We start from the raw sequence: 27,782 nt of genomic DNA on the forward strand, positions 1-27,782 counted from the left end.
TGGGGGGGGGGGGAGTGTGTGTGTGTGGGGGGGGGGAGGGTGTGTGTGGGGGGGGGGGGGGAGTGTGTGTGTGGGGGGGGGGGGGGTGTGTGTGTGTGTGTGGGGGGGGGGGTGTGGTGTGTGTGTGGGGGGGGGGAGGTGTGTGTGTGTGTGGGGGGGGGGGGGAGTGGGGGGGGGTGTGTGTGGGGGGGGGGTGTGTGTGTGTGGGGGGGGGGGGGGGTGTGTGTGTGTGGGGGGGGGGGGTGTGTGTGTGTGGGGGGGGGGGGGTGGTGTGTGTGTGTGTGTGGGGGGGGGGGGGTGGGTGGGGGGGTGTGGGTGTGTGTGGGGGTGGGGGGGAGTGGGTATCAGTGTGGGTGTGTGTGTGTTTGGTGGGGAGTGGGTATCAGTGTGTGTGTTTGTGTGTGTGGGCGGGGAGTGGGTATCAGTGTGTATGGGAGGGAGTGGGCATCAGTGTGTGTGTGGGGGGAGTGGGTATCAGTGTGTGTGGGGGGGAGTGGGTATCAGTGTGTGTGTGGGGGGAGTGGGTATCAGTGTGTGTGGGGGGTGTTGGGTATCAGTGTGTGTGAGGGGTGTTTGGTATCAGTGTGTGTGTGAGGGGTGTTGGGTATCAGTGTGTGTGTGTGGGGCTTGGGTATCAGTGTGTGTGTGTGTTTGGGGAGTGGGCATCAGTGTGTGTGTGTGGGGAGTGGGCATCAGTGTGTGTGGGGGGAGTGGGTATCTGTGTGTGTGCGGGGGTGTTAGGTATCAGTGTGTGTGTGTGTGTGTTGGGTTGGGTATCAGTGTGTGTGTGGTGGGGAGTGGGTATCTCGTGTGTGTGTGGGGGGCGGTGGGGAGTGGATCTCAGTGTGTGTGGTGTGGCGGGGAGTGGGTATCAGTGTGTGTGTGGTGGGGAGTGGGTATCAGTGTGTGTGTGTTGGGTTGGGTATCAGTGTGTGTGTGTTGGGTTGGGTATCAGTGTGTGTGTGTGGTGGGGAGTGGGTATCGGGGGGAGTGGGTATCAGTGTCTATGTGTGGCGGGGGAGTGGGTACCAGTGTGTGTGTGTGGTGGGGGAGTGGGTACCAGTGTGTGTGTGTGGTGGGGGAGTGGGTATCTCGTGTGTGTGTGTGGGGGGCGGTGGGGAGTGGATCTCAGTGTGTGTGTGTGGCGGGGAGTGGGTATCAGTGTGTGTGTGTGTGTGTGTGGCGGGGGGAGTGGATCTCAGTGTGTGTTTGTGGCGGGGAGTGGGTATCAGTGTTTGTGTGTGTGTGTGGCGGGGGGAGTGGGTATCAGTGTGTATGGGGTGGAGTGGGTATCAGTGTGTATGGTGGGGGGAGTGGGTATTGCTTTGTGTGTGTGGGGGGGGGTAGTGGGTATCTGTGTGGCAGGGGAGTGGGTATCAGTGTGTGTGTGGGGGGTGTGGGTATCAGTGTGTAGTGGGGAGTGGGTATGGTGTGTGTTGGGGGGGAAGTGGGCATCAGTGTGTGTCGGGGGAGTGGGTATCAGTCTGTGCGTGTGGGGGCGGGGGAGTGGGTATCAGTGTGTGTTGGGGGGGGAGTGGGTATCAGTGTGTGCTGGGTGACTGGGGTATCAGTGTGTAGGGGGGAGTGGGGTATCAGTGTGTGTGTGGTGGGGAGTGGGTAGCAGTGTGTACGGGAGGGAGTGGGTAGCAGTGTGTATGGGGGGATTGGGTATCAGTGTGTATCGGGGGGGAGTGGGTATCAGTGAGTGGGGGGGAGTGGGTATCAGTGAGTGTGGGGGGCATGGTTATCAGTGTGTGTGTGTGTGGTGTTGGGCATCAGTGTGTATAGGGGGGCGGCTGGGTATGTGTGTGTATGGGGGGCGGTTGGGTATCTGTGTGTGTGTGGGGGCTTGGGTATCAGTGTGTGTGAGGGGTGTTGGGTATCAGTGTGTGTGTGTGTGGGGGCTTGGGTATCAGTGTGTGTGAGGGTGTTGGGTAATCAGTGTGTGTGAGGGGTGTTGGGTATCAGTGTGATGTGTGTGGGGGCTTGGGTATCAGTGTGTGTGTGTGGGGAGTGGGTATCAGTGTGTGTGTGTGTGTGTGGGGAGTGGGCATCAGTGTGTGTGGGGGGGAGTGGGCATCAGTGTGTGTGCGGGGGTGTTAGGTATCAGTGTGTGTGTGTTGGTTGGGTATCAGTGTGTGTGTGTTGGGTTGGGTATCAGTATGTGTGTGTGCGGTTGGTATCAGTGGGTGTGTGGTTATCAGTGTGGGGGGAGGGTCCTCAATGTGTGGGGTAGTGTCTCTGAAGGGGTGGGTATCAGTGTGTGGGGTGGCATGACTCAGTGTTTGGGGGGAGGGACTCAATGTGTTGGGGAGAGGGGGCTGCAGGTTTGTGGGAAGGGTCCTCAGTGTGAAGGGTGGGTTTCATTGTGTACGGGAGGGTCTTGGTGTGTGGGGAAGTGCTCAAATTGTAGGGGTGGGGTTCAGTTTGGGGGTCTCAGTTTGTGAGGGGAGGTGTGCAGAGGGTGGGCGAGGGTCTTGGATTATGAGGGGTGGGCTCAGTTAGTGGGGAGAGGGGCTTAGCGTGTAGGGGTGTGTTACAGGTTGTGGGGGAGGGTCTCAGATTGTGTGTGGAAGATCTCTGCATGTGTGGCAGGAGAGGCTCAGTGTGAGGCGAGGGGCTCAAGGATTGCAGGGTAGAGGCTCTGTGTGTGTGGAGGGTCTCAGCATGTGGAGCAGTGTCTCATTGTGGGGGAAGGTCCCTGCTTTGGGGAGCGACTTGGAGTCGAGTGTGTGGCCTGGTGTGAGGTGATAAATATATTTAAGTATTGCACTCACTTAGTGCCTTTCATGTCCATTGGAATCCCAGAGTATTCTATAACCAATATTATAGATCACAGAATCCCTACAGTGTGGAAAACAGGCCCTTCGACCCAACACGTCCACACCAAACCTCAGACCATTCCCCCTATAACCCACATAACCTACATATCCCTGAACACTACAGGCAATTTAGCATGGCCAATCCACCTAGTCTGCACATCTTTGGACTGTGGGAAGAAACCAGAGCACCTGGAGGAAATCCTCACAGACGTAGGGAGAATGTGCAAACTCCGCACAGACAGTCGGCCGATGGTGGAATTGAACCTGGGTACCTGGCGCTGTGAGGCAGCAGTGCTAGCCACTGAGCCACCATGCTGCCCCTTTGAAGAGTAGTCACTGGTCTATGGCAGTTAATTCAAAAACACATAGCAAGCTCCCATAAACAACAATGAGTTACCGCCCAGGTAATATTTTATCGCAATATACACCAAGGGATAAATATTCATTCAAGATTTAAAGGATAAATTTACCTTTTCTCCAAAATAGTGCCATGGCCTCTTTTATATCCAACTGACAGAGCCCTGGTTACCAGTTCGTCTGAAAGACTGCTCCTCTAACAGTGCAGCGCTCTCTGTGAGAGATAGTAAGAACCTCTGTGTTCTGCTGAGTGTCTGACCTGATTTCTGTTCAGTTCTGAGCCTAGAACTTATCCACAAGCTTCTACTCATTGAGCATTGACTTGTTATAAAGCAATTACAACCTAAAAATAAAGAAATCTGATTCCAGCTGTGTTGAGCTCTCCTGAAACTACTCTGGAGCATTGACTATGGATATATTTGCTTTAGGCCAAGTGTAATGAAAGTTTGTGCGACTGGTTTCAGGGATGATAGGGTCCAAACATGGGCTCTCAGTCTGATGAAGGGTCTAGGCCCGAAACGTCTGCTCCTAAGATGCTGCTTGGCCTGCTGTGTTCATCCAGCTCCACACTTTGTTATCTCGGATTCTCCAGTATCTGCAGTTCCCATTGCCTTTGAATTAAAGAAACATCTGTTTGCTCAGAGTGTTGTAAATCTTTGGAATTCTCTACCACTGAAAGCTGTGGATGCTTAGAGAATTAGTGTGAAGACTGAAAATCACAGACTAGAGTTATAGATTAGTTACAGCACAGAAAAAGACCTTAACATCTCTGCTGGCTTATAGCAAGAGCAACTCTGTGTGTCCAACTTCCCATGTTTTCCCCACAGCGCTTCTAATCCTTTTGCTTAAGATGATGATTCAATTCCTTTTCGAAAGGGAAGTTGAATCTGCCTCCACTACATTCTCTGGCAGTGCGTTCCGGATCCACACCAATTGCTATTTGAAGACATTTTTCTTCTTGTCGCAACTGCTACTTCTGCCAAGTGTCTGCTATCAGATCTTTGACACTTCTACCAATATGATCAGTTTCTTTCCAAGTACTCAGTCAAGAGACATTGTGACTCTGGACATTCCAAGTCCCCTGTCTGCCTCCTTTTCTCAAGATGACCAATCTCAACTTTTCTAGTCTATGCACATAATTGAAATTCCTCATCCTGGTACCATTCTCCGGAATGTTTCCTGCAGCACCTCTCCTCCTCCTCCCCCCCCCCCCCCCCCCCCATGCCTTGAAATACTTCTTAGTGCATTACCCAGAATTAGACGCATACTCCAGATGGGGCAGTGTTTTATAAAGGTGTTTTAACTGCCTTGTTTTTGTGCACTGTCTCTATTTATAAAACTCTGGATTCCATACGGCATTTTAATCAGTTTCTCAACCTGTCCTGTCACTTTCAGTAACTTGTGCGCATCCATTCCCAGGCCGCTCTGTCTCTGCACCTCCTTTCGAATTATATCCTTTATCTGACAAGGTCATAGGGTCATACAGCACGGAAACAGACCTTCCCTTCCAACTTGTCCATGCTGACCAGATATCTTCTATTGATCTAGTCCCATTTGCCAGCATTCTCTAAACCCTTATTATTCATGTACCCGCCCAGATGCTTTTTAAATATTGTAATTATAATTTCTCCCAGCAATGCAGCACTCTTTCAGTGCTCACTGAAGTGTTCATTTTGATTATGATCTTTCTCAAAGCATAGAAAAGGGAGGTATATTTGTAAAGAAAATCCCCTTCATAGTCTTTCTCTATGTCCTGGTCATAAAAACATTCACTTTCATCCTGATTGTTTGATGTTTTGCATATTCCACAGAGCCGCGCAGCTAAGAAACATCCTGTCAACAGAAGTCACCTTGTGTCTCCTTCAAAATCATTAACCCTGTCATGTGGAGAGATGATCATTGCATATGAAGAGAAGAAACTCAATGAGATTGTTGTCGTAAACTTGTCTGGACGTTATCTGAAAAACCTGGGCAGCTTGCCTCATTGCTCTGCTCTGAAGATTTGCAATCTGTCCAGGAATTACATCACTAAAATTGATGCTCTTGCAGGATGTCCCAATTTAATCAAGCTGGATCTCCATGGAAACCATGTAAGTGATAAAGGAGGTGTGTGCTCAATAAAAACAATATCACACGATTACCATTGGCCACAAACTGAACTAGCCAGATAAATGAGAGATAACACAGTGTGAAGCTGGATGGACACAGCAGGCCAAGCAGCATCAGAGGAGCAGGAAAGTTTGATGTTTCGGGTGGGGATCCTTCTTCAGAAATCGGGGAGGGGAAGGGAATTCTGAACTAAATAGGGAGACAGGGGGAAGTGGATAGAAGATGGATAAAAGAGAAGTTAGGGTGAGAGGAGATAGACAGGTCAAAGATGTGGGGTTACAGCCAGTGAAGGTGAATATAAGTGGAGAGTTAGGAAGGGGATAGGTCAACCCAGGGAGGACGGACAGGTCGGGGGGCAGGATGAGGTTAGTGGGTTGGGGGTGGGGCTTGAGTGGGAGGAATGGTTAGGGAAGCGGGGACTAGCTGGACTGGTTTTGGCATGCGGTCAGGGGAGGGGAGATTTTGAACCTTGTGAAGTCCACATTGATATCCTCGGGCTGCAGGGTTCCCAAGCGAGATAAATACCGTGGCCACAAGAGCAAGTCACCAGAGTGACACCGCATGGTTCTTGTGCAGAAAAATCCCACTTTCACATTGAGAACACCCTCCGTCGTATTGTGTGACACTATCACCGTGCTAACTGGGACAGACTTTGAACAATTCCAGAAACTCAGGACTGGGTGTTGGAGGCCATTCCTGTTCCTTCATTGTAAATGGGTCAAAATCCTGGAATTCCCTTCCTAAGGACATTGTTGGTAAACCCACAGCCCATGGAATGCAGTGGTTCAAGATAGAAGCTCACAAGCACCTTCACTGGAAGCAATTAGGGATTGGGAATAAAAAGTGCTGGCCAGCCAGCAACGCCTACATTGCACGAGTGAATAAGAAAAGCCTGAGGCTAGAATTCTGCCGTGAGTAACTCACCTCCTGTCTCCCTAAAGCTTGACAACCACCAACACGGCACAGTGTTAGGATTGTGATGAGTGCTCCCCCCTTACCAGGATTCTGAGCCAGCAACACTGAAGAGAAGTCAAGGATGGTGAGTGGCCTGGAGGGGAACTTGCAGGCAGTGCAGCCTTGCCCTTCTAGGTGGCAGTGGTCATGGGTTTGGAAAGTGCTGCGTAAGGAAAAGTCTGTGAGACTGTGCTCCTGATGTTGGCCCTGGCCTCACGTGCTGATAAGGAGGAATTTGCAGGACGAAAGGGCTGATTTTGCTTTTGACATTTGTGGTGCCTAGGTCAATGCCTGGTGGTTTGTTTGCTGAATTTCCTGCAGTGGCATCTTCTCCCAATCCCAGACCATTACCTCTGGAATCTTTAAAGATTTGTCCATCTATTTATTATGTACACACCACAGTCATATTCCAATAACAGTCTTTGCATGCTCCCATCTTACCGCTGCATCTTAATTAGTTGGACTGTTTGTCCAATTTCCAGAACTTGTTGGGTAGAAATTTCCATGAAGTAATTGTTGGTAGGACAAAACCTACAATCTTAAGCCTCCTCCACAAAGTTCTTTCCCTCACCTCACAGTGGAAACTGAGGCTGAACGAGACAATTTGTAATATTGGTGAATTACTTTTGAAATGTAGTGTTGTTTTTCAGTTAAATTAAAGATGAACTTTGACCAGAATACTGGGAGGGTTCCTTCCTTTCCCTGATACATTCACTTCAGCAGTTGGCAACTATTACACTGTAGGAGCCAGTTTAGTCTCCGCATTCAGGTCCTCATGTGAGTCCAGAACCCATAACCCTTTTGAGAGCTAGGACGTGTAGGGAATCTGATAAGTAAGCCAATTTTAAGGGTGGATCTCTTTTTAAAAATCCAGTGAAGTCTGCATTTAGCATTTAACATAACAGTAAAAGTAACCTACAGTTTCTAGCAGCATTAATCAATAAAAACACATTTTCTGCTGAGAGAAAGCTGCAGAGTTCATAGGACCATACAGTACAGAGGAGGCCCTTTGGCCCTTTGAGTCTGCTCTAACAAAAACTATTCTAAGTCTACACTCGGCCCTCTTTCCAGCATTTGGCCTATAGTATTGAATGTTATGACACTTCAAATGCTCATCCGCATATTTTTTAAAGATTGTGAGTTTTCCCACCTCAATTACTCTCTCAGGCAGTGCGTTCCAGATTCCCACCACCCACTGAGTTTAAAAATTTCCTCGTACCCACTCTAAAACTTCTGCTTTTCACCATAAAATTATGTTCCTTTGTGATTGACCCTTCAACAAAGAGGAAACAACAGCTTTCTACCCACCTGTCTATGCCCGTTGTAATTTTGTTACACCTCTACCAGATCTGACCTCCACTTTCTCTGCTTTAAAGAAAACAAGCTAGCCTCACTCTGTCACTAAAATGCTCCATCTCAGGCAACGTCCTGGTGAATCCCCCTCTGCCCCCCCTCCAGTGCAATCACATCCTTCCTATAATGTGGGGACTGGAACTGCACACAGTACTCCAACTGTGACCTACCCAAAGTTACTATAATCTGTGCCACTGAGAAGGGCAAGTGTCCTGTCTGCCACCTTAGCTGACCTATTAACCAGTCCTGCTGCCTTCGGAGATCTGGAGGAGCACCCAAGGTAACAGTAAAACTGATTTATAGCTTATTTCATCTTAGCCAGTGAAACCAGGCTTCCTACTGAAAGGCAGCTGCAGAGATACTTAATAGGGTAACGATTTAGAACTGGTTCCCTATTCAGGTCACTGGAATTACAACCAGTGGAAGTACAGGACGTTTAACAGATGCATAAGGAGCTGAAAGGGGCAGCTTAGTCCGAATGCAGTGAGGTTGAGTGCATAACTCTGGGAATTTGGTAAAGGGGAATTTCCGTTTGGTGAGGCAAGAGGTGAGAGCTTTTCTTTCACTAAAAATGGAGTGGCTCTAGAGAAGGAGCTGAGGGCAGTAAAGAGAGCTGAAGCCTAGAATCATAAATTTGGTGAGCAGATGAGTCTCAAGGTATTTCTGTTTCTAAACTGGGATAGTAGTTTAACTTGGCTCTGGAGAGATATAACTAATTCAATAAATTGATGTCAAGACCAGTTAAGCTCCATAATGTAACTACACAATTGTTGAAAAACATTTCTGCTTCCTTTGCCTTCTTCATAGTTCTGTAATTGACTATAACGTACTAATGTAATTATTATACTTATTTCCCCCCATTGCCAGATCTCGCATCTTCCAGATGAAAACTTTTGGTCTGAAATGAAGTCTCTGCAGATCCTTTTTCTTCATGGTAACCTCATTGGGCCCTTGCGTAGTGTTGAGCCCCTGTTTTCCTGCCCAAACCTCATCGTTCTGACTCTGTTTGACACCCCAGTCAGTCTGTTTCCAAAATATCGGCACCATGTTGTCAACAGCATTTTGTCTCTCAAAGCCTTGGATCACTTTGTCATCTCAGATGAGGAGATCATTGAAGATTGGCCAAAATCTGAAGAATTCAAAGCTTTAAGTCCTTATTTCTTTATTGACCTCCCATTGTGTTCACAGGTTGGTGCTATTATCTATTAGTGAGGAACTGAAACATTTAGAGCGTCCACAAAGATCAGGCTGAACGTCAGGAAAAAGAAACACCAGAAGTGTCCAGCAAATTTGTCAAAATTGAAATAGAGGAAAGAAAAATTAATTATTCCAGGTCAGATTAAAAAATATTAATTCATGGAAGGGCTAGGTCAGCATTATTGTCCATCCCTTGAGAAGGTGGTGGTGAGCTGCCTTCTCGAACTGCTACAGTCTACCTGGTGTGGAGATACCTACGATGCTGTTAGGGAAGGAGCACCAGAATTTTAAACTGGATTTTAAGATGCAGAAGTGTGGGGCAGGTTACAATGTGGGCATGTTGTGGGAATTGGATTTAGGTACATGACATCTGTCATCATCCACCTTAACTGGCCCTTATTTGGAGGTGTTCCAGTGAATTTGTTATTTGACTATGCTCAGAGAAAATTATTTGTAAATTTAACCCAGCATTCTGCCTTCAACAGTCTGCACACTGCTTTCCCAAGCTATGGGAACTTTTCCAGTTTCCCTTCAGAGATATGCTTTGCTGGATTGACAGGCTGGAAAGACTGAAACTGCCTTTTATACACAGGAACAAAAACAAAATTGCTGGAAAAGCTCAGCAGGCCTGGCAGCATCTGTGGCAGAGAAAACAGAGTTAGCGTTTCAGGTCCAGCGGTTCTGGCAGATGGAGTTTAATTTAGAGAAATGTGAAGTGCTGCATTTTGGAAAGGCAAATCAGGGCAGGACTGTACTCTTAATGGTAAAGTCCTGAGGAGTTTGCTGAACAGAGAGACCTCAAAGTACAGGTTTACAGTTTCTTGAAAATGGAGTCTCAGGTAGATAGGATAGTGAAGAAGGTGTTTAGTATCAGTGATAATGGGAACTGCAGATGCTGGAGAATCCAAGATAATAAAATGTGAGGCTGGATGAACACAGCAGGCCCAGCAGCATCTCAGGAGCACAAAAGCTGACGTTTCGGGCCTAGACCCTTCATTGGAGAGGTTTAGTATGTTTGCCTTTATTGGTCAGAGCATTGAGTACAGGAGTTGGGAAGTCATGTTGCAGCTGCACAAAACAGTGTTGAGGCTATTATGGAATGCTGCATGCAGTTCTGGTCTCCCTGCTATAGGAAGGATGATATGAAACTTAAAAGAGTTAAGAAAAGATTTATGACTATGTTGCCAGGGTTGGAGGGTTTGAGCTATAGGGAGAGGCTGAATAGCCTAGCACCTTTTGACTTGATAGAGGTGTACAAAATAATCAAAGGTGTGGATAGAGTGGACAGCCAGAGACTTTTTCCTAGGGTGGAGGTAGTTATTATGAGGGGCATAGTTTTAAAGTGAGTGGAGGTAGGTATAGGGGAGACGTCAGAGGTAGGTTCTTTACTCACAGATGGTTGCCAGAGAGGGTAGTGGAGTCGGCCTCATTATGGGCATTTAAGCGGCTATTAGATAGGCATATGGATGATAGTATAAGGTAGGGGTGGAGGTTAGATAGACCTTAGGTTTAGGGTAAAGGTTTGGCAGCACATCGTGGGCCGAAGGGCTTGTACTGTGTTGTACTGTTCTAAGTTCTATGAATAGCCTGGGGCTATTTTCCCTGGAACATCAGAGGCTGAAGGGTGACCTTACAGAAGTTTATAAAATCGTGAGGGGCACGGGTAGGATAAATAAAGAAGGTCATTTCTACAACGTGGGGTAGTCCAAAACTAGAGGGGCATAGGTTTGAGGTGAAGGGGAAATATTTAAAAGGGACCTAAGGGACAACTTTTTCATGCAGAGGGTGATATGTGTAGGAAAGAGCCGTCAGAGGAAGTGATGGACACGGTACAATTACAACGTTTAAAAAACGGGTACATGAATAGAGGGATCTGGGTCAAACACTGTAAATGATTTATCTTGGAAATCTAGTCATCATGGAAGAGTTGGACGGAAGGGTCTGTTCTTGTGCTGGACGTCTCTATGACTCGGTGATTTTATGGCATGTCAATAACTAAGGGTCACAATTTCAAAACTGTCAGTAAGAGACCGATGAGTGAGATGAGAAGAAACATCTTTACTCAGAGAGTTGTTAGGATTTGGAATGTGCTGCCTGGGAGAGCGGTGGAAGTGGATTCCAAAGGAGGTTTCAAAAGAGAGCTGAGTATATATTTGAAAGTGATGAATGTAGAGGACTATGGAGATTGGGCTGGAGAATGGAATCAGTTGGGTAGCTTTTTTGGGAACCGGTATAGATAGAATGGGCTGAATGTCCTCTTCCTGTTCTGTAAAATTCTATGACTCTGTGTGGATAATGATTTCCATGATGGGCTCTTTTGACATGAATCAGAGCCAGATGAATAACTGAACCAGATATTGGGCTGCTGAAGGTCTGGGGATCTACACACCAGCCTTTTACATGTTGCCCAGTGCTTGTCACTGTAAAATTGACAGCCAAGTCTTCAGTAGCTGAAAAGCACTGAAGTCTGAAATTCCCCCTCTGCACATTCTATTTCTCTTCTTCCTCCTTAATGTTACTCTTTCATATGACCTCTTAGACCAAGCTTTTGTTACTCTGTCATGATATTGCTGTTGGCTGTTTTCTTTAAAATGTTAGAACATAGAACATAGAACATAGAAAAGTACAGCACAGTACAGGCGCTTCGGCCCACGATGTTGTGCCGAGGAATATTCCTAATCCAAAAATAAAATAACCTAACCGACATTCCCCTCAATTCACTGCTGTCCATGTGCATGTCCAGCAGTCGCTTAAGTGTCACTAATGACTCTGCTTCCACGACTACCACTGGTAAACTATTCCATGCGCTCACAACTCTCTGGGTGAAGAACCTCCCTCTGACGTCTCCTCTATACCTTCCTCCTAACACCTTAAAACTATGACCCCTCGTGGCAGTCAATCCTGCCCTGGGGATACGTCTCTGGCTATCGACTCTATCCATGCCTCTCCTTACCTTGTACACCTCGATCAGGTCACCTCTCTTCCTCCTTCTGTCTAGAGAGAAAAGTCCGAGCTCAGTCAACCTCTCCTCGTAAGACAAGCCCTCCAGTCCAGGCAGCATCTTGGTAAACCTCCTTTGCACCCTCTCCAAAGCCTCCACATCTTTCCTATAATAGGGCAACCAGAACTGGACACAATATTCCAAGTGTGGTCTCACCAGGGTTTTGTAGAGCTGCAGCATAACCTCGCGGCTCTTACACTCGAACCTCCTGTTAATGAAAGCCAAAACACCATATGCTTTCTTAACAACCTTATCCACCTGAGTGGCAACTTTGAGGGAGCTATGCACTTGAACACCAAGATCCCGCTGTTCCTCCACACTGCCGAGAATGCTGCCTTTAAGGACCTAGATTCAGCATTTAAGTTCGACCTTCCAAAATGCATCACTTCGCATTTATCCAGGTTGAACTCCGTCCGCCATTTCTCAACCCAGCTCTGCATTCTGTCAATGTCTCGCTGAAGCCTGCAATAGCCCTCGATACTATCAACGGCACCTCCAACCTTTGTGTCATCAGCAAACATACTAACCCACCCCTCAACCTCCCCATCCAAGTCATTTATAAAAACTACAAAGAGCAGAGGCCTAAGAACAGAGCCCGGTGGGACTCCACTCAGCACTGACCTCCAGGCAGAATACTTGCCATCTAGAACCACACTCTGCCTCCTGTCAGCCAACCAATTCTGAATCCAGACAGCCAAATCACCCTGTATCCCATACCTCCTGACTTTATGAACGAGCCTGCCATGGGGAACCTTATCAAATGCCTTGCTGAAGTCCATGTACACCACATCCACTGCTCAACCCTCGTCAACCTGTCTTGTGACTTCCTCAAAGAACTCAATAAGATTTGCAAGGCATGACCTGCCCCTCTCAAAGCCATGCTGACTCCCTTTACTTGATAAGTTGCTAATGTGAGGCACCTTGAGCTGTTTTACTGCTTTAATAGCACTGTACATTTTACAAGTGTTGTATTAAATTCTACCAGATGAAATTGATTTAATTCGCCATTCTGGAGATAACTAAATACTTCTTTCTCAAACTCACAAAGTTCACTGATGAGGAATGGTGCTAACTGGTGAGTTCTTTCTGTTAATAAAATGTGAGGCTGGATGAACACAGCAGGCCAAGCAGCATCTCAGGAGCACAAAAGCTGACGTTTCGGGCCTAGACCCTTCATCAGAGGGTCTAGCCCGAAACGTCAGCTTTTGTGCTCCTGAGATGCTGCTTGGCCTGCTGTGTTCATCCAGCCTCACATTTTATTATCTTGGAATTCTCCAGCATCTGCAGTTCCCATTATCTCTGAGTTCTTTCTGTTACTGCTTTATAAGAAGTGCTTTGATTTCTTGTTGAAATGGAACCACTGTCGGTGCTCTCATCTTTCATGTAGATCTCGACCTGGTGTACTGAGTTGAGACGGATTAGGAGCCTGCTGTCTACCATCAACAACATCCTTGCCCATCGGTCTCCAGTGCTGATCATTCAACGATGGTTCCGTGGATTCTTGGTCAGAAAGAAACTGGGGTATTGATTCATTTATAGGATTTTTTATTTTCCAGTCTTTATTCTGTAAATTGACCTGACAAGGTGCTCCGTTTCTACTTTGCTGTCACTAATTGTTAAACAGGTTCTTTTTTTTTGTTAAATCCACTACTGCTGTGCAAGAATATGAAAGCTATTTATAACTTATTACTACAAATGCATTTTCATTTTTGTCTTACATTTGTTGCTCACTTTGATTTTACATGGTGCAGCTTCTCTTTCCTCCTTTCACTCTTACTTTAGTATTTTTGATATTTTCATGTCTTTTTTTCAAGTTTCTGTGTTGTGTTTTTATCTTTCATTTCTCCTGAGACGTTGACCCTGTCCTGGAGTGTGTTATCATAGGGACAGTTCTCATCTCATATTGATGTTGACTCTGCACTTGTGAAATAAGTTACACAGAAACATTGAAATATAGAAAACCAGAGCACAGAAGGCCATTCAACCATTCTACCATTTAATACAATCATAGCTGATCAGCCGACTCAGTCCGCTGTTCTCAATTTCTCCCAATATCCTTTGATCTCTTTTGTCCCAGGTCCTACACCCATCTCCTTGAATTCATGCAATGTTTTGGCTTCAACTGTTTTCTGTAGTCATGAGTAGTGAAGAAGAAGGAGAACTGCTGGCCTAGTGGTATTATTGCTAGACTATTAATCCAGAGACCCAGGTAATGTTCTGGGGCCCTGGGTTCAAATCCTGCCATGGCAGATGGTGGAACTTGAATTCAATGGAAGTCTGGAGTTAAGAACCTAATGATGACTGTGAATCAGTTGTCAGGAAAAACTCCAATGGTTCACCAATGTTCTTTAGGAAAGGAAACTGCCATCCTTACCTGGTCTGGCCTACATGTGACTCCAACCCACAGCAATGTGGTGATGACTCTTAACTACGCTCTGGGATTGGCAATAAATCTTAGCCTAGCTAGCGACGCCCTCATCCTATGAATATATATTTTAAAAACTTTCCCAGGTTTACTGATTTTCCTGGTTTACTGAAATGGCTTACCCTAGGTTTATCACAAAGACAATTTGCACCTCAGACAGATGTTGACATGTTGGGGGGTCTATATTAACCAGACAAACTGTTCTGATTGGCCTCATTGTTACCATCCCACCTGAGATAATAGGAGCTGCAGATGCTGGAGAATCCAAGATAACAAGGTGTAGAGCTGGATGAACACAGCAGGCCAAGCAGCATCAGAGGAGCACAAAAGCTGACGTTTTGGGCCTAGACCCTTCATTAGAAATGGGGGAGGGGAAGGGGGTTCTGAAATAAATAGGGAGAGAGGGGGAGATGGATAGAAGATGAAAAGAGGAGAAGATAGGTGGAAAGGAGACAGATAAGTCAAAGAAATGGGGATGGAGCCAGTAAAGGTGAGTGTAGGTGGGGAGGTAGGGAGGGGATAGGTCAGTCCAGGGAGGAAGGACAGATCAAGGGGGCGGGATGACGTTAGTAGGTAGGAGATGGTGATGCAGCTTGAGGTGGGAGGAGGGGATAGGTGAGAGGAAGAACAGGTTAGAGAGACAGGGATGTGCTGGGCTGGTTTTGGGGTGCAGTGGGGGAGGGGAGATTTTGAAGCTTGTGAAGTCCCCATTGATACCATTAGGCTGCAGGGTTCCCAAGTGGAATATGAGTTGCTGTTCTTGCAACCTTTGGGTGGCATCATTGTGGCACTACAGGAGGCCCAGGATGGACATGTGGTCTGAGGATTGGGAGGGGGAGTTGGGCCTCCTGCAGTGCCACAACGATGCCACCCGAAGGTTGCAGGAATCGCAACTCATATTCCGTTTGGGAACCCTGCAGCCCAATGGTATCAATGCGCACTTCACAAGCTTCAAAATCTCTCTTTCCCCCAACCACATGCCAAAACTAGCCCAGCTCATCCCTGCCTCCCTAACCCGATCTTCCTCTCACCTGCCCCCTCCTCCCACCTCAAGCCGCACCCCCATTTCCTACCTACTAACCTCATCCTGCCCCCTTGACCTGCCTGTCCTCCCTGGACTGACCTATCTCCTCCCTACCTCCCCACCTACAATCATCTTTACTGGCTCCATCCCCGCTCTTTGACTTGACTGTCTCCTCTCTACCTATCTTCTCCTCTATCCATCTTCAATCCGCCTCCCCCTCTCTCCCTATTTATTTCAGAACCCCCTTCCCCACCCCCATTTCTGATGAAGCATCTTGGCCCGAAACGTCAGCCTTCCTGCTACTATGATGCTGCTTGGCCTGATGTGTTCATCCAACTCTACACCTTGTTATCACTGGTCCACCTGATAGAGCTTCTCCCTAGTTAATGTATTACAATCATCATGATATTGTTCACCTCTATCAAATCTCCCAGCACAGGTTTTATATGCCCCTGAGCCTTGGGGTCAGTGATATATCTCCACATACAGTAAAAAAAACAAATAACTAAAACTTACTTCAGGCTAACAATCAGGTGACAATGCTGTTAATGTGATTCCATCTTCATCATCATCAGTAACATTCATTCTGAATTCCTTTCTTCAATGGTCCCATCATTCTGATTAAAACCAAACATTGTGTTAGGACCTAAGACGAGACCTTGATATCTTATGAGGGGTTTAACTTTTTTTTTAAATGAAGACAGAATTCGAAGTCCCCAGTTGCTTTTGAATGAAAGCAAGATTCCATACTTTTAGACAAACAATAATTCTCACTATACAAAACCTCAGCCAGGAAGCCTGAGTTCAGGTCCTGTCTGCTCCACAGGTGTGTAATAACATTTTGGAAGCAGTTAATTATCAAAAGTATCAAACAAAACAAACGGTCAAGACCATCTTGCACCCTAATTTTCAGACTTAACACGAGCTAAACATAAATTTACAGGTAAACAGTGATCAAACACAACACAAACTGCATGTCAAATCACAGACATAACTTAGATAGATCTCATAAATTTCTCAGCAACTTACTCACATGCCAAGTCATCATGAGTCACCAAAATTCTTTAGGCTATGTCTTCCTCATAGGACAATTCAGCTCCTCTCTGTTTAGGATGTAGCTTCTGATTTCCTCCAAAACCTACTCCACCTCAACGGCCCAAACTGCTGCTTGCTCAATCTTTTCTTCTGAGACTATGTCACACTGGATTCACAAGGCTGTCATCTAACATTTAATTGCTGGCTTTACCCCAGCGCTCTAATGCTTGGAGCAGGTCACTACAGCGCTTGAACCTCCTTGAAGTTGATGTAGTCCTCCACCCTCAGCAGCGCTACTCCACCCATGTTCCATTGTTGTAATCCCTAATCCATAGGCACACTTCCATATTTCTCTCAAATCTGCTCTGAGATGCAGCCTTCTTGGTTCTATTTCCTGCCTGGGCTGACCACCCACTGAGACTGTGCACCCAATTTGTTGGCCAGCTGTGCTTCAATGTCTAAACACATGTTCTCAGCTTTCAGGCTGTCTTCGGACTTCCCTAAACTTCAATCTCCAGAGCTATACTGACCAAATACTGTTCCTGGTATCCCTGAGCCCCAGTCTAAGTGCCATTTAGTCTTTAATGACAACCAGGGCTCCTCTCAGGTCCAACTTGAACTGATCTGTGTGATCTATTGTTACCTCCCAACAAGCTGTATCCCTGTTCCCAGGTAGAACGTTAGATACCCAAGCTGCATGGGGACATTCTGGTCATTAATGTTACCATTTTCAGTCAACCAGAACTCACCCCAACAAGTTCTAATGTGCAAAAGCACACAAACAAAAAAATATTAATTTCATCACAATTGTAATAAGCCATTATCAAAATACTAATCTCCTGTTACTTGTTGTTTTGTTTTGCTAAACCAGAATTGTACCGATTCCATGTAAAGAACACAGTTTCCCATTTCTGGAACTCCACAGAGAACTATGCAGTGATGGTATTCATGTGCTGCAGGATGGCCGTTTGTGTGTGAGTCTGAACCGTGAGAAGGGGTTTAGGGTTTCACCCCTGAAAAATTAACACCAGGTTTCAGTGTCACAGAGGAGATACACTCATCAGATTATTTGGATGGACTGTGTATCAGAGCGCTGGGTGGGACTGTGTACCTGCACTGAGATGCATTCTGTTTTATTTCCAAATCCAGTCCAATGGTTGTACCTGTGTTAGTTGAATCAGTTTGCTGCCTCTGCTGTTACATTTTCACCACAGTCAGCGCAGCTGGTGGAGTCGATAAGCAGCTCATGAAATGCAGCAGGTTTTACCCAGAGAGCTGTTGGTGGTGTAAAATTTGAATGCTTTTTTATTGATCTTGTTTAATTAAGTGTAGTTACAAAATGGATTGAAAAATTACAAAATCAAGCCCAGTCTTAATCTTCAGAGATGTTTCAAACAGCCTGGGATGATTTGTTATGTGGATTCATTTAATTATCGATGTGTTCAGCGCATCAGTAACGAAACTGTCTTGTTGGTTATCTAGGTAACAGGCAGCGGAGGTAAGAAGGATGGCCAACACAACATTGTCCAGTTACAGATAGATGTAAACAAGCTGGATATTGCTCTACTGGAGGTATGTCTGGTAATTTGGGCAACTTCTCTATCTGTGCTGGTTGGTACAAGGGCCAAGTTTTTGAGATTAGGTTCAGCACCCCGCTGTCATGTCAAACAGTGGTCATGGCTCCAAAGTGGGCTGTGTTTTATTCAGATAACAAAGTGTAGAGCTGGATGAATCCTCATTGGGTGTGTTGAGGCATTGTGAGGGGCGAGTCATGTATCATAGGACAAGGAGCTGGCCCACTGGCCTCCTGCTATTCCCCCAGCTAAGCTCAAATTATAGTGGGTGAGCAACCTATTTGCCACCCTGTCCTTCCTCTAGGCGCTTAGAGGCCTTTAACTGGCTGATTGAGGATTACAGTAGGAGCTTATTCTGTCTCCAGCAATGTAGCTGATGTTGGATGGTCTTCATTTAACCTGATGAAAAGGTGAACAGAAAGGGCTTTTTCTCCCTTGGGGATGCCCCTCAAAGTGTGTCCCAACCTCCAAAAACCCCTACCCTCCACGCTCAATCCCAAATGATCCTGATATGTTCCAGGAAAAGAAATGCTTACATGGATGAGATTTACCAAAAATTCATTGATTATGGGTGTCCCTGATTAGGCCAGCATATATGCCCATCACTGAGGGCAGTCATGGTCCAACATTTCTGTGGGCCTGAAGGCACATGTAGGCCAGACCAGGAAAAGATGGCAGCTTCCTTCCCTAAAAGACTTTAATGAACCAGATGGGTTTTCCCCTACAATCAACAACAGTTTCATGGACATCATTAGACACTTCATTTCAGATTTTTATTTCAATCAAATTCCACCATCTGTCTTAGCAGGATTTGCACCAGGTCCCTGTGACATTACGTGGGTCTTTAGATGAGCAGTAACACTACTAGGCCATTGTCTCTTCTTAAGTTGGCCATCTGTTTATTGGGCAGTTTACAATTGGGAGGGTTTACAATTTACCTTTTAGGAGAGGATTGTGAATATTGCCTTTTAGCTTGGGAAGCTAAAAAGATCTGGAGTAGAAAAAAACACCTGAGCAGCAGAAACTCTCACTCTTTTGAGTTGGCTGATACAGCATTTTTCTTCATGATAATATAGAAAAAAATTCTAAAAGAAGGCTTCATTGGCAAAACCCATGGAGTGCTAAACAATATTAAGGCACTTTGGGATAGTGTACATTCAACAAAACAAGGGGATGAGAAAAGTCAGAGGATCACTAATACAATTTTAAAACAGACGCTGGTGAAAGGGGAAAACTCAAAACTGAAATGGGTGAATAACAGCAGTCAGCTATCTGATTGCTTTACAAAGAAAAGAGCAAGTTCCAAGAAACTATTAGTGTTAGAATGTGTGCTAAAAAAAAATTGGAGTATAATATTTTTCTGAAGAAGGGTCTAGGCCAGAAACATCAGCTTTTGTGCTGCTAAGATGCTGCTTGGCCTGCTGTGCTCATCCAGCTTCACGCTTTGTTATCCAGGAGTATAATATATTATCATTCTGCACAATATGGTGTCATGTTGTAAGTTTTGTTTTGTTTGATTTTCAATTGATATTATAAATATATATTAATTTATTTTAGAAAGAAAAGAAAGGGAAACTATTGTCGTCTACTGGGGTCTGGCAGGGAGGATGCTTAAGACCAAATGGGACTAACAGTTAGGTGATAACTGTTTGTTAAAGACTGGATAATTGAGTGAAAACTTGATTATATGTATATTGGTTATTATTATTCAATGTGTTGGACGTTTTGTGATGTGAGAGTTGGAAAACATCTCTGACTATAAAAGTATATGCCTGGATCTGGCAAACTAAGATATTTTCCAATCATGTCCATCATGGGCCTCCTGCAGTGCCACAATGATGCCACCCGAAGGTTGCAGGAACAGCAACTCATATTCCGCTTGGTAACCCTGTAGCCCAATGGTATCAATGTGGACTTCACAAGCTTCAAAATCTCCCTTTCCCCCACTGTATCCCAAAACCAGCCCAGCCTGTCTCTGCTTCCCTAACCTGTTCTTCCTCTCACCCATCCCTTCCTCCCACCTCGAGCTGCACCTCCATTTTCTACCTCCCACTTCATCCCGCCTCCTTGACCTGTCCATCTTCCCTGGACTGACCTATCGCCTCCTTACCTCCTCACCTATACTCTCCTGTCTACCTATCTTCTTTTCTCTCCATCTTCGGTCCGTCTCTTCCTATTTATTCCAGTTCCCTCTCCCCATCCCCCTCTCTAATGAAGGGTCTAGGCCCGAAACGTCAGCTTTTGTGCTCCTGAGATACTGCTTGGCCTGCTGAGTTCATCCAGCTCCACGCTTTGTTATCTCTATTTTCCAATTAAGCTGCTCAGAGATATATTACACAGCTCCGGAGCAAGTGGGCTTTGAACTCAGGCCTCCTCGCCCAGAGGTAGGGACATGACCACAAGAGGTCATACTCTATCAAATCAGCATTGAACCTCTAATATTTCACTCTTGCTGTGCCATTTAATAAGTTTATAGTTGAGCTGATGATAGCCTCACATTGAAATTCCTGCCTTCTGCTAATATTCTTTCACTGCCTTATTTAGCAAGAACTTACCAGCCTAGATCAGCAAATTATTCAAAGCATGGGTTTCCCCCTGAACATCACAAGACAAAGTTCTTCCCCAACCTGACCTAGCATTGCGGAGAAAATCTCCAGGCATCAAGGCCTGCAGGGAGGTCTTAAGGAATATTGATCATTTGCAATACCTCAGGGGCGTCCATCAAGCAGCTATTGATGAGGAAGTTCACCATCGCATCCAGTGTGTTAGCACAGCCCTTGGCTGCCTGAGGAAAAGGGTGTTTGAGAACAATAACACTAGGTCCAACACCAAGATGATGGTTTACAGAGCTGTGATGGTTCCTGCCCTTCTGTATGGCTCTGAGACATGGACTGTCCACAGCGGATACCTCAAGTATCATCAATGCTGCAAGATCCTGTAAATCAGCTGGGAATAGAGATGCACTAACACCAGTGTCTCAACCAGGCCAACAATCCCAGTATCAAGGTACTGGCCACCCTTGATCAACTACATTGAGCTGTGCACGTTGTCCATATGACCGACAAGAGCCTCCCCAAGCAGGTGCTCTATTCCCAGCTTCGAAATGGCAGGCAAGCCCCAGGTGGACAGAGGAAGTGCTTCAGAGTTGCCCTCATGCTGTCACTAGCAAAGTGCAACCTTCCCACGGACACCTGGGAATCGTTGGCCCAAGACTGTTCAAAGTGCAAGATAAGCATCCGGGAAAGGGTTGAGCCCCTTGAGACATGCTCTTGGGGAAAAAGTGGAAGCCAGTTGAAAACAACGTAAGGAATGTGCTGCCACATCAACACCCCACCCACCCCTTCCCCATGACCACCTTCTTCCCCAAGTGTAACAAAGCCTGTAGAAGCCATATCGATCTGGACAGCCACCTATGGACTCGCCCTGAGAGTGGAGGAGAGTCATCCTCATCTGCAAAGGACCACCAATGATCGTTATAATTCAAAGACTCTTGTTTCATCATCTTTTCAGAAAGATAGTTCCAAAGACGCTCAGAGAAAATAACTTTGCTTCATCTTAGCTAAATAGGCAAGCCCTGATAGTTTAAAAACAACCTCTTATTGTAGAGTCTCCCACAAGAGGAGACATCTCTCCACGTCTACTCTGTCGAGACAACTTTGGATCTTGAGTGTTTCGATCAAATTGTTTCTTATTCTTCTAAACTCTGGTGGATACAAAACTTTCCTCATAAAACAATCTTTCTATTCTGGTGTCAAATAAAACAAAGAACTGCAGATGCAAAAGATCTGAAAAGAAAACGGAAATTGCTGGAGAAACACAGAAGGTCCAACACCACCTTCATCATCAGGCCGAAGGGCCTGTACTGTGCTGTAATGTTCTATGTTCTATATATATCAACCTTTTCCCAGCTACAATCAGTTCTGAAAAAGGATCACCGGATTTAAGGCATGAACTCTGTTTCTCTGTCCACACATACCACCAGATCTGCTAAGTTGCTGCAGCTGTTTTTGTTTTTGTAACATTCTTCATTTTCTAAGGAGTAGTAAAGGTTGGTCATGCAGTTAATTTCGGCAGGAGGTACGGGATACAGGGTGATTTGATAAGGTTCCCCATGGCAGGCTCATTCATAAAGTCAGGAGGTATGGGATACAGGGTGATTTGATAAGGTTCCCCATGGCAGGCTCATTCATAAAGTCAGGAGGTACGGGATACAGGGTGACTTGATAAGGTTCCCCATGGCAGGCTCATTCATAAAGTCAGGAGGTATGGGATACAGGGTGATTTGATAAGGTTCCCCACGGCAGGCTCATTCATAAAGTCAGGAGGTACGGGATACAGGGTGATTTGATAAGGTTCCCCATGGCAGGCTCATTCATAAAGTCAGGAGGTACGGGATACAGGGTGATTTGATAAGGTTCCCCATGGCAGGCTCATTCATAAAGTCAGGAGGTATGGGATACAGGGTGATTTGATAAGGTTCCCCATGGCAGGCTCATTCATAAAGTCAGGAGGTATGGGATACAGGGTGATTTGATAAGGTTCCCCATGGCAGGCTCGTTCATAAAGTCAGGAGGTATGGGATACAGGGTGATTTGATAAGGTTCCCCATGGCAGGCTCATTCATAAAGTCAGGAGGTATGGGATACAGGGTGATTTGATAAGGTTCCCCACGGCAGGCTCATTCATAAAGTCAGGAGGTATGGGATACAGGGTGATTTGATAAGGTTCCCCATGGCAGGCTCATTCATAAAGTCAGGAGGTATGGGATACAGGGTGATTTGATAAGGTTCCCCATGGCAGGCTCATTCATAAAGTCAGGAGGTATGGGATACGGGGTGATTTGATAAGGTTCCCCATGGCAGGCTCATTCATAAAGTCAGGAGGTATGGGATACAGGGTGATTTGATAAGGTTCCCCATGGCAGGCTCATTCATAAAGTCAGGAGGTATGGGATACAGGGTGATTTGATAAGGTTCCCCATGGCAGGCTCATTCATAAAGTCAGGAGGTATGGGATACAGGGTGATTTGATAAGGTTCCCCATGGCAGGCTCATTCATAAAGTCAGGAGGTATGGGATACAGGGTGATTTGATAAGGTTCCCCATGGCAGGCTCATTCATAAAGTCAGGAGGTATGGGATACAGGGTGATTTGATAAGGTTCCCCATGGCAGGCTCATTCATAAAGTCAGGAGGTATGGGATACAGGGTGATTTGATAAGGTTCCCCATGGCAGGCTCATTCATAAAGTCAGGAGGTATGGGATACAGGGTGATTTGATAAGGTTCCCCATGGCAGTCTCATTCATAAAGTCAGGAGGTATGGGATACAGGGTGATTTGATAAGGTTCCCCATGGCAGGCTCATTCATCAAGTCAGGAGGTATGGGATACAGGGTGATTTGATAAGGTTCCCCATGGCAGGCTCATTCATCAAGTCAGGAGGTATGGGATACAGGGTGATTTGATAAGGTTCCCCATGGTAGGGTCATTCATAAAGTCAGGAGGTATGGGATACAGGGTGATTTGATAAGGTTCCCCATGGCAGGCTCATTCATAAAGTCAGGAGGTATGGGATACAGGGTGATTTGATCAGGTTCCCCACGGCAGTCTCATTCATCAAGTCAGGAGGTATGGGATACAGGGTGATTTGATAAGGTTCCCCATGGCAGGCTCATTCATAAAGTCAGGAGGTATGGGATACAGGGTGATTTGATAAGGTTCCCCATGGCAGGCTCATTCATAAAGTCAGGAGGTATGGGATACAGGGTGATTTGATCAGGTTCCCCACGGCAGTCTCATTCATCAAGTCAGGAGGTATGGGATACAGGGTGATTTGATAAGGTTCCCCATGGCAGGCTCATTCATAAAGTCAGGAGGTATGGGATACAGGGTGATTTGATCAGGTTCCCCACGGCAGTCTCATTCATCAAGTCAGGAGGTATGGGATACAGGGTGATTTGATAAGGTTCCCCATGGCAGGCTCATTCATAAAGTCAGGAGGTATGGGATACAGGGTGATTTGATCAGGTTCCCCACGGCAGTCTCATTCATAAAGTCAGGAGGTATGGGAAACAGGGTGATTTGATAAGGTTCCCCACGGCAGGGTCATTCATAAAGTCAGGAGGTATGGGATACAGGGTGATTTGATAAGGTTCCCCATGGCAGGCTCATTCATAAAGTCAGGAGGTATGGGAAACAGGGTGATTTGATAAGGTTCCCCATGGCAGGCTCATTCATAAAGTCAGGAGGTATGGGAAACAGGGTGATTTGATAAGGTTCCCCATGGCAGGCTCATTCATCAAGTCAGGAGGTATGGGATACAGGGTGATTTGATCAGGTTCCCCATGGCAGGCTCATTCATAAAGTCAGGAGGTATGGGATACAGGGTGATTTGATAAGGTTCCCCATGGCAGGCTCATTCATCAAGTCAGGAGGTATGGGATACAGGGTGACTTGATAAGGTTCCCCATGGCAGGCTCATTCATAAAGTCAGGAGGTATGGGATACAGGGTGATTTGATAAGGTTCCCCATGGCAGGCTCATTCATCAAGTCAGGAGGTATGGGATACAGGGTGACTTGATAAGGTTCCCCATGGCAGGCTCATTCATAAAGTCAGGAGGTATGGGATACAGGGTGATTTGATAAGGTTCCCCATGGCAGGCTCATTCATAAAGTCAGGAGGTATGGGATACAAGGTGATTTGGCTGTCTGGATTCAGAATTGGTTGGCTGACAGGCGGCAGAGAGTGGTTGTAGATGGTAAGTATTCTGTCTGGAGGTCAGTGCTGAGTGGTGTCCCGCAGGGCTCTGTTCTTAGGCCTCTGCTCTTTGTAGTTTTTATAAATGACTTGGATGAGGAGATTGAGGGGTGGGTTAGTATGTTTGCTGATGACACAAAGGTTGGAGGTGCCGTTGATAGTATCGAGGGCTATTGCAGGCTTCAGCGAGACATTGACAGAATGCAGAGCTGGGCTGAGAAATGGCAGATGGAGTTCAACCTGGATAAGTGCGAAGTGATGCATTTTGGAAGGTCAAACTTAAATGCTGAATATAGGATTAAAGGCAGGATTCTCGGCAGTGTGGAGGAACAGCGGGATCTTGGTGTTCAAGTGCATAGCTCCCTGAAAGTTGCCACCCAGGTGGATAAAGTTGTTAAGAAAGCATACGGTGTTTTGGCTTACATTAACAGGGGAATCGAGTTTAAGAGCCGCGAGGTTTTGCTGCAGCTCTACAAAACCCTGGTGAGACCACACTTGGAAAATTGTGACCAGTTCTGGTCGCCTTATTATAGGAAAGATGTGGAGGCTTTGGAGAGGGTGCAAAGGAGGTTTATCAGGATGCTGCCTGGAGTGGAGGGCTTGTCTTACGAGGAGAGGTTGACTAAGCTCGGACTTTTCTCTCTGGAGAGGAGGAGGAAGAGAGGTGACCTGATCGAGGTGTACGAGGTATTGAGAGGCATGGATAGAGTCGATAGCCAGAGACGTTTCCCCAGGGCAGGATTGACTGCCACGAGGGGTCATAGTTTTAAGGTGTTAGGAGGAAGGTATAGAGGAGACTTCAGAGGGAGGTTCTTCACCCAGAGAGTTGTGAGCGCATGGAATAGTTTACCAGTGGTAGTCGTGGAAGCGGAGTCATTAGTGGCATTTAAGTGACTGCTGGACATGCACGTGGACAGCAGTGAATTGAGGCGAATGTAGGTTAGGTTATTTTATTTTTGGATTAGGACACTCCACGGCACAACATCGTGGGCCGAAGGGCCTGTACTGTGCTGTACTTTTCTATATTCTATGTTCTATGTTCTCTGCAGTCAGATTTTTCCATTTTAAGTTTACCAGAATCAAAGAATTAATTGAAGTGAGAATCTTCTATGGTTCAAACTTTCAGCACCATTGTGCTGTCCAATCAATGAGCAAATTGATTGCAGAGGTACCTGGAAATGATATTCAAAGTTGTTCCACTGGTCCAGCAGAGTAATGTGTAATGTGATACTGAACTCGTGTCTGCAGCAGAGAGCTATTAGGACAATGTCAGGGCTGTTCTGCTGGAAAACTGAGCAGAATTCCTATCCCCGCAATTGGGGAGTTGTAGTGTAGTGGTAATATCACTAGATTAGTAATCCAAAGGCCCATGCTAATACTCTGGGAATATGAATTCAAATCCCATAATGATAACTTGTGGAATTTAACTTCAATTAATTCATGAAAATGTTAGTTCAAAGCTAGTCTGAGTGATGGTGATCATGAGAATATCATTGACTATTGTAACAAAAACATCACAAGTGAATTTCAACAGGTCTGACAGCATCTGTGGAGAGAAAGCAAAGTTAATGTTTAAGGCCCAATGACTCTTCTACAGAGCTGAGCCTCAACCATTAACTCTGCTTTCTTTCCACAGATGCTACTTGACCTGCAGGGTTTCTCCTGCAACCTTTGTTGTAAATACCTATCAGGTTCACTGATTTCCTTTAGGGAAAGAAGTTTGCCTACCTTACCTGGACTGGCCTACCTGTGACTCCACATGCGCAGCAATGTGGTTAACTCTTCACCATCATCTAAAATGGCCCAGTGAGCTACTCAAGGGTCATTAGGGATAAGCAATAAATGCTGGCTTGCCCAGTGACACCCGTGTCCCATGAAAGAATAAGAAATAACAAGCAATTATGTATTTAAGTACCTTTTATTGTCATTGTGTTTTGTTTATGTAGGATCGGTGTGAAGCCAACGAAATAACGTCTGGCATTTACCCAAGTATTGCACGGTGGAACAGATGGAACTCTCCAAACTTTAAGTCAAATAAAAGCAGCATTTTCAGACGTAGATTCTTCAGAAAGCCAGATTTTGCCCCCCAACCAGGTAAGGTTGATCAGTGTGTCAACACAAATTATCCAGGATGTTTAAAGACTCTTCCCAATGACCTTGGGTGAATGTCACGGACTGTGAGCTCAGAGTGGACAAGTGCAACTTGTTCTATGTATTTAACCATGAAAGGTTGGACAGTTTACAGCTTGATCTAACACTATCGCTGAAACCCCTGGCCACATCACCCATTGCTTCATGCCAATCATAACACCTCAATTACCCAGAAAACCATAAGATGTAGGAGCAGGTGCAGGCCCTTCAGCCCATCGAGACTACTCTGTCATTCAAAGAGATCATGGCTGATTTGGTAATCCTCAACTCCACTTTCTTGCCTTTTGCCCATAACCCTTGATTCCATTATTGGTTAAAAATTTGTGTCTCTCAGCCTTGAATATATTTCATGACTCACCTTTTAAGCCCACTGTGATGAAGAAGCCTACAGATTCATTATCCTTTGATAGAAGAAATGCCTCCTTACCTCTAATAAAAAAAACTAGAAGAACTGCAGATGTAGACTCTTTTTGTCATCCTCACCACTTGTGTTCCCACCTGTTTTTATGTCATTTGCCAACTCAGCTTTTGTGGTCCCATTCCCTGCATCCAAGTCATTACTAGATACTTTAAATAATTATGATTGTACTATATATATTTGAAGTGCACTGCTATTACATCCTGTAAATTGGATAAACTGTAACGTTTTGCCAAGAACAGAAGTTAAGATAACTAGCCTGATCTTGCCTCCCTTGTTTTTTTGCATAAGAATGTTAAATGGCAGTTTTTTTCGATACTTTTCCAGAATGTGAGGATTCTTGCAAGTTTATTATCAATGTAGCCTCTATCTCGTTGGCTACTTCCTTTAATATCCTTGGATGCCTCCCATTAGGCCCAAGGGACTTACCAGCCTTTTGCCCCATTAGTTTCTCTAGTAGCTTTCCTCTTGGCATTTCAACACTTTGTAGAAAAATACTATCCCTTTGCTGAGGTACTGTCTTACTTCACACTGTGCCTATGGAGAACCCTTTTCTCCTTCTTTGTGCCCCTTTCTGCTGGAGAGAATGTTCTTCCTTCCAAGAT

General features: G+C 45.7%; 1 protein-coding gene across 3 annotated transcripts in view; it reads left to right on the forward strand.

The window, feature by feature from the left end:
• LOC125456385 (leucine-rich repeat and IQ domain-containing protein 3-like) overlaps nucleotides 1-27,782 on the forward strand; it is a 52,013-nt gene that overhangs the window by 15,990 nt on the left and 8,241 nt on the right. Inside the window, exons 2-7 of one of the 3 annotated variants that reach the window (XM_059648191.1) lie at nucleotides 4,991-5,269; nucleotides 8,463-8,783; nucleotides 13,181-13,314; nucleotides 17,149-17,251; nucleotides 17,760-17,849; nucleotides 26,555-26,702. In XM_059648191.1, the coding sequence (XP_059504174.1) occupies nucleotides 4,991-5,269; nucleotides 8,463-8,783; nucleotides 13,181-13,314; nucleotides 17,149-17,251; nucleotides 17,760-17,849; nucleotides 26,555-26,702 (1,075 nt within the window). The remainder of the gene's footprint in view (nucleotides 1-4,990; nucleotides 5,270-8,462; nucleotides 8,784-13,180; nucleotides 13,315-17,148; nucleotides 17,252-17,759; nucleotides 17,850-26,554; nucleotides 26,703-27,782) is intronic. The other 2 variants (XM_059648193.1, XM_059648192.1) reach the window with 2 other exon arrangements.

The sequence above is a fragment of the Stegostoma tigrinum genome, chromosome 8 (genome assembly GCF_030684315.1).
Source record: "Stegostoma tigrinum isolate sSteTig4 chromosome 8, sSteTig4.hap1, whole genome shotgun sequence".
NCBI classification, from domain to species: domain Eukaryota; kingdom Metazoa; phylum Chordata; class Chondrichthyes; order Orectolobiformes; family Stegostomatidae; genus Stegostoma; species Stegostoma tigrinum.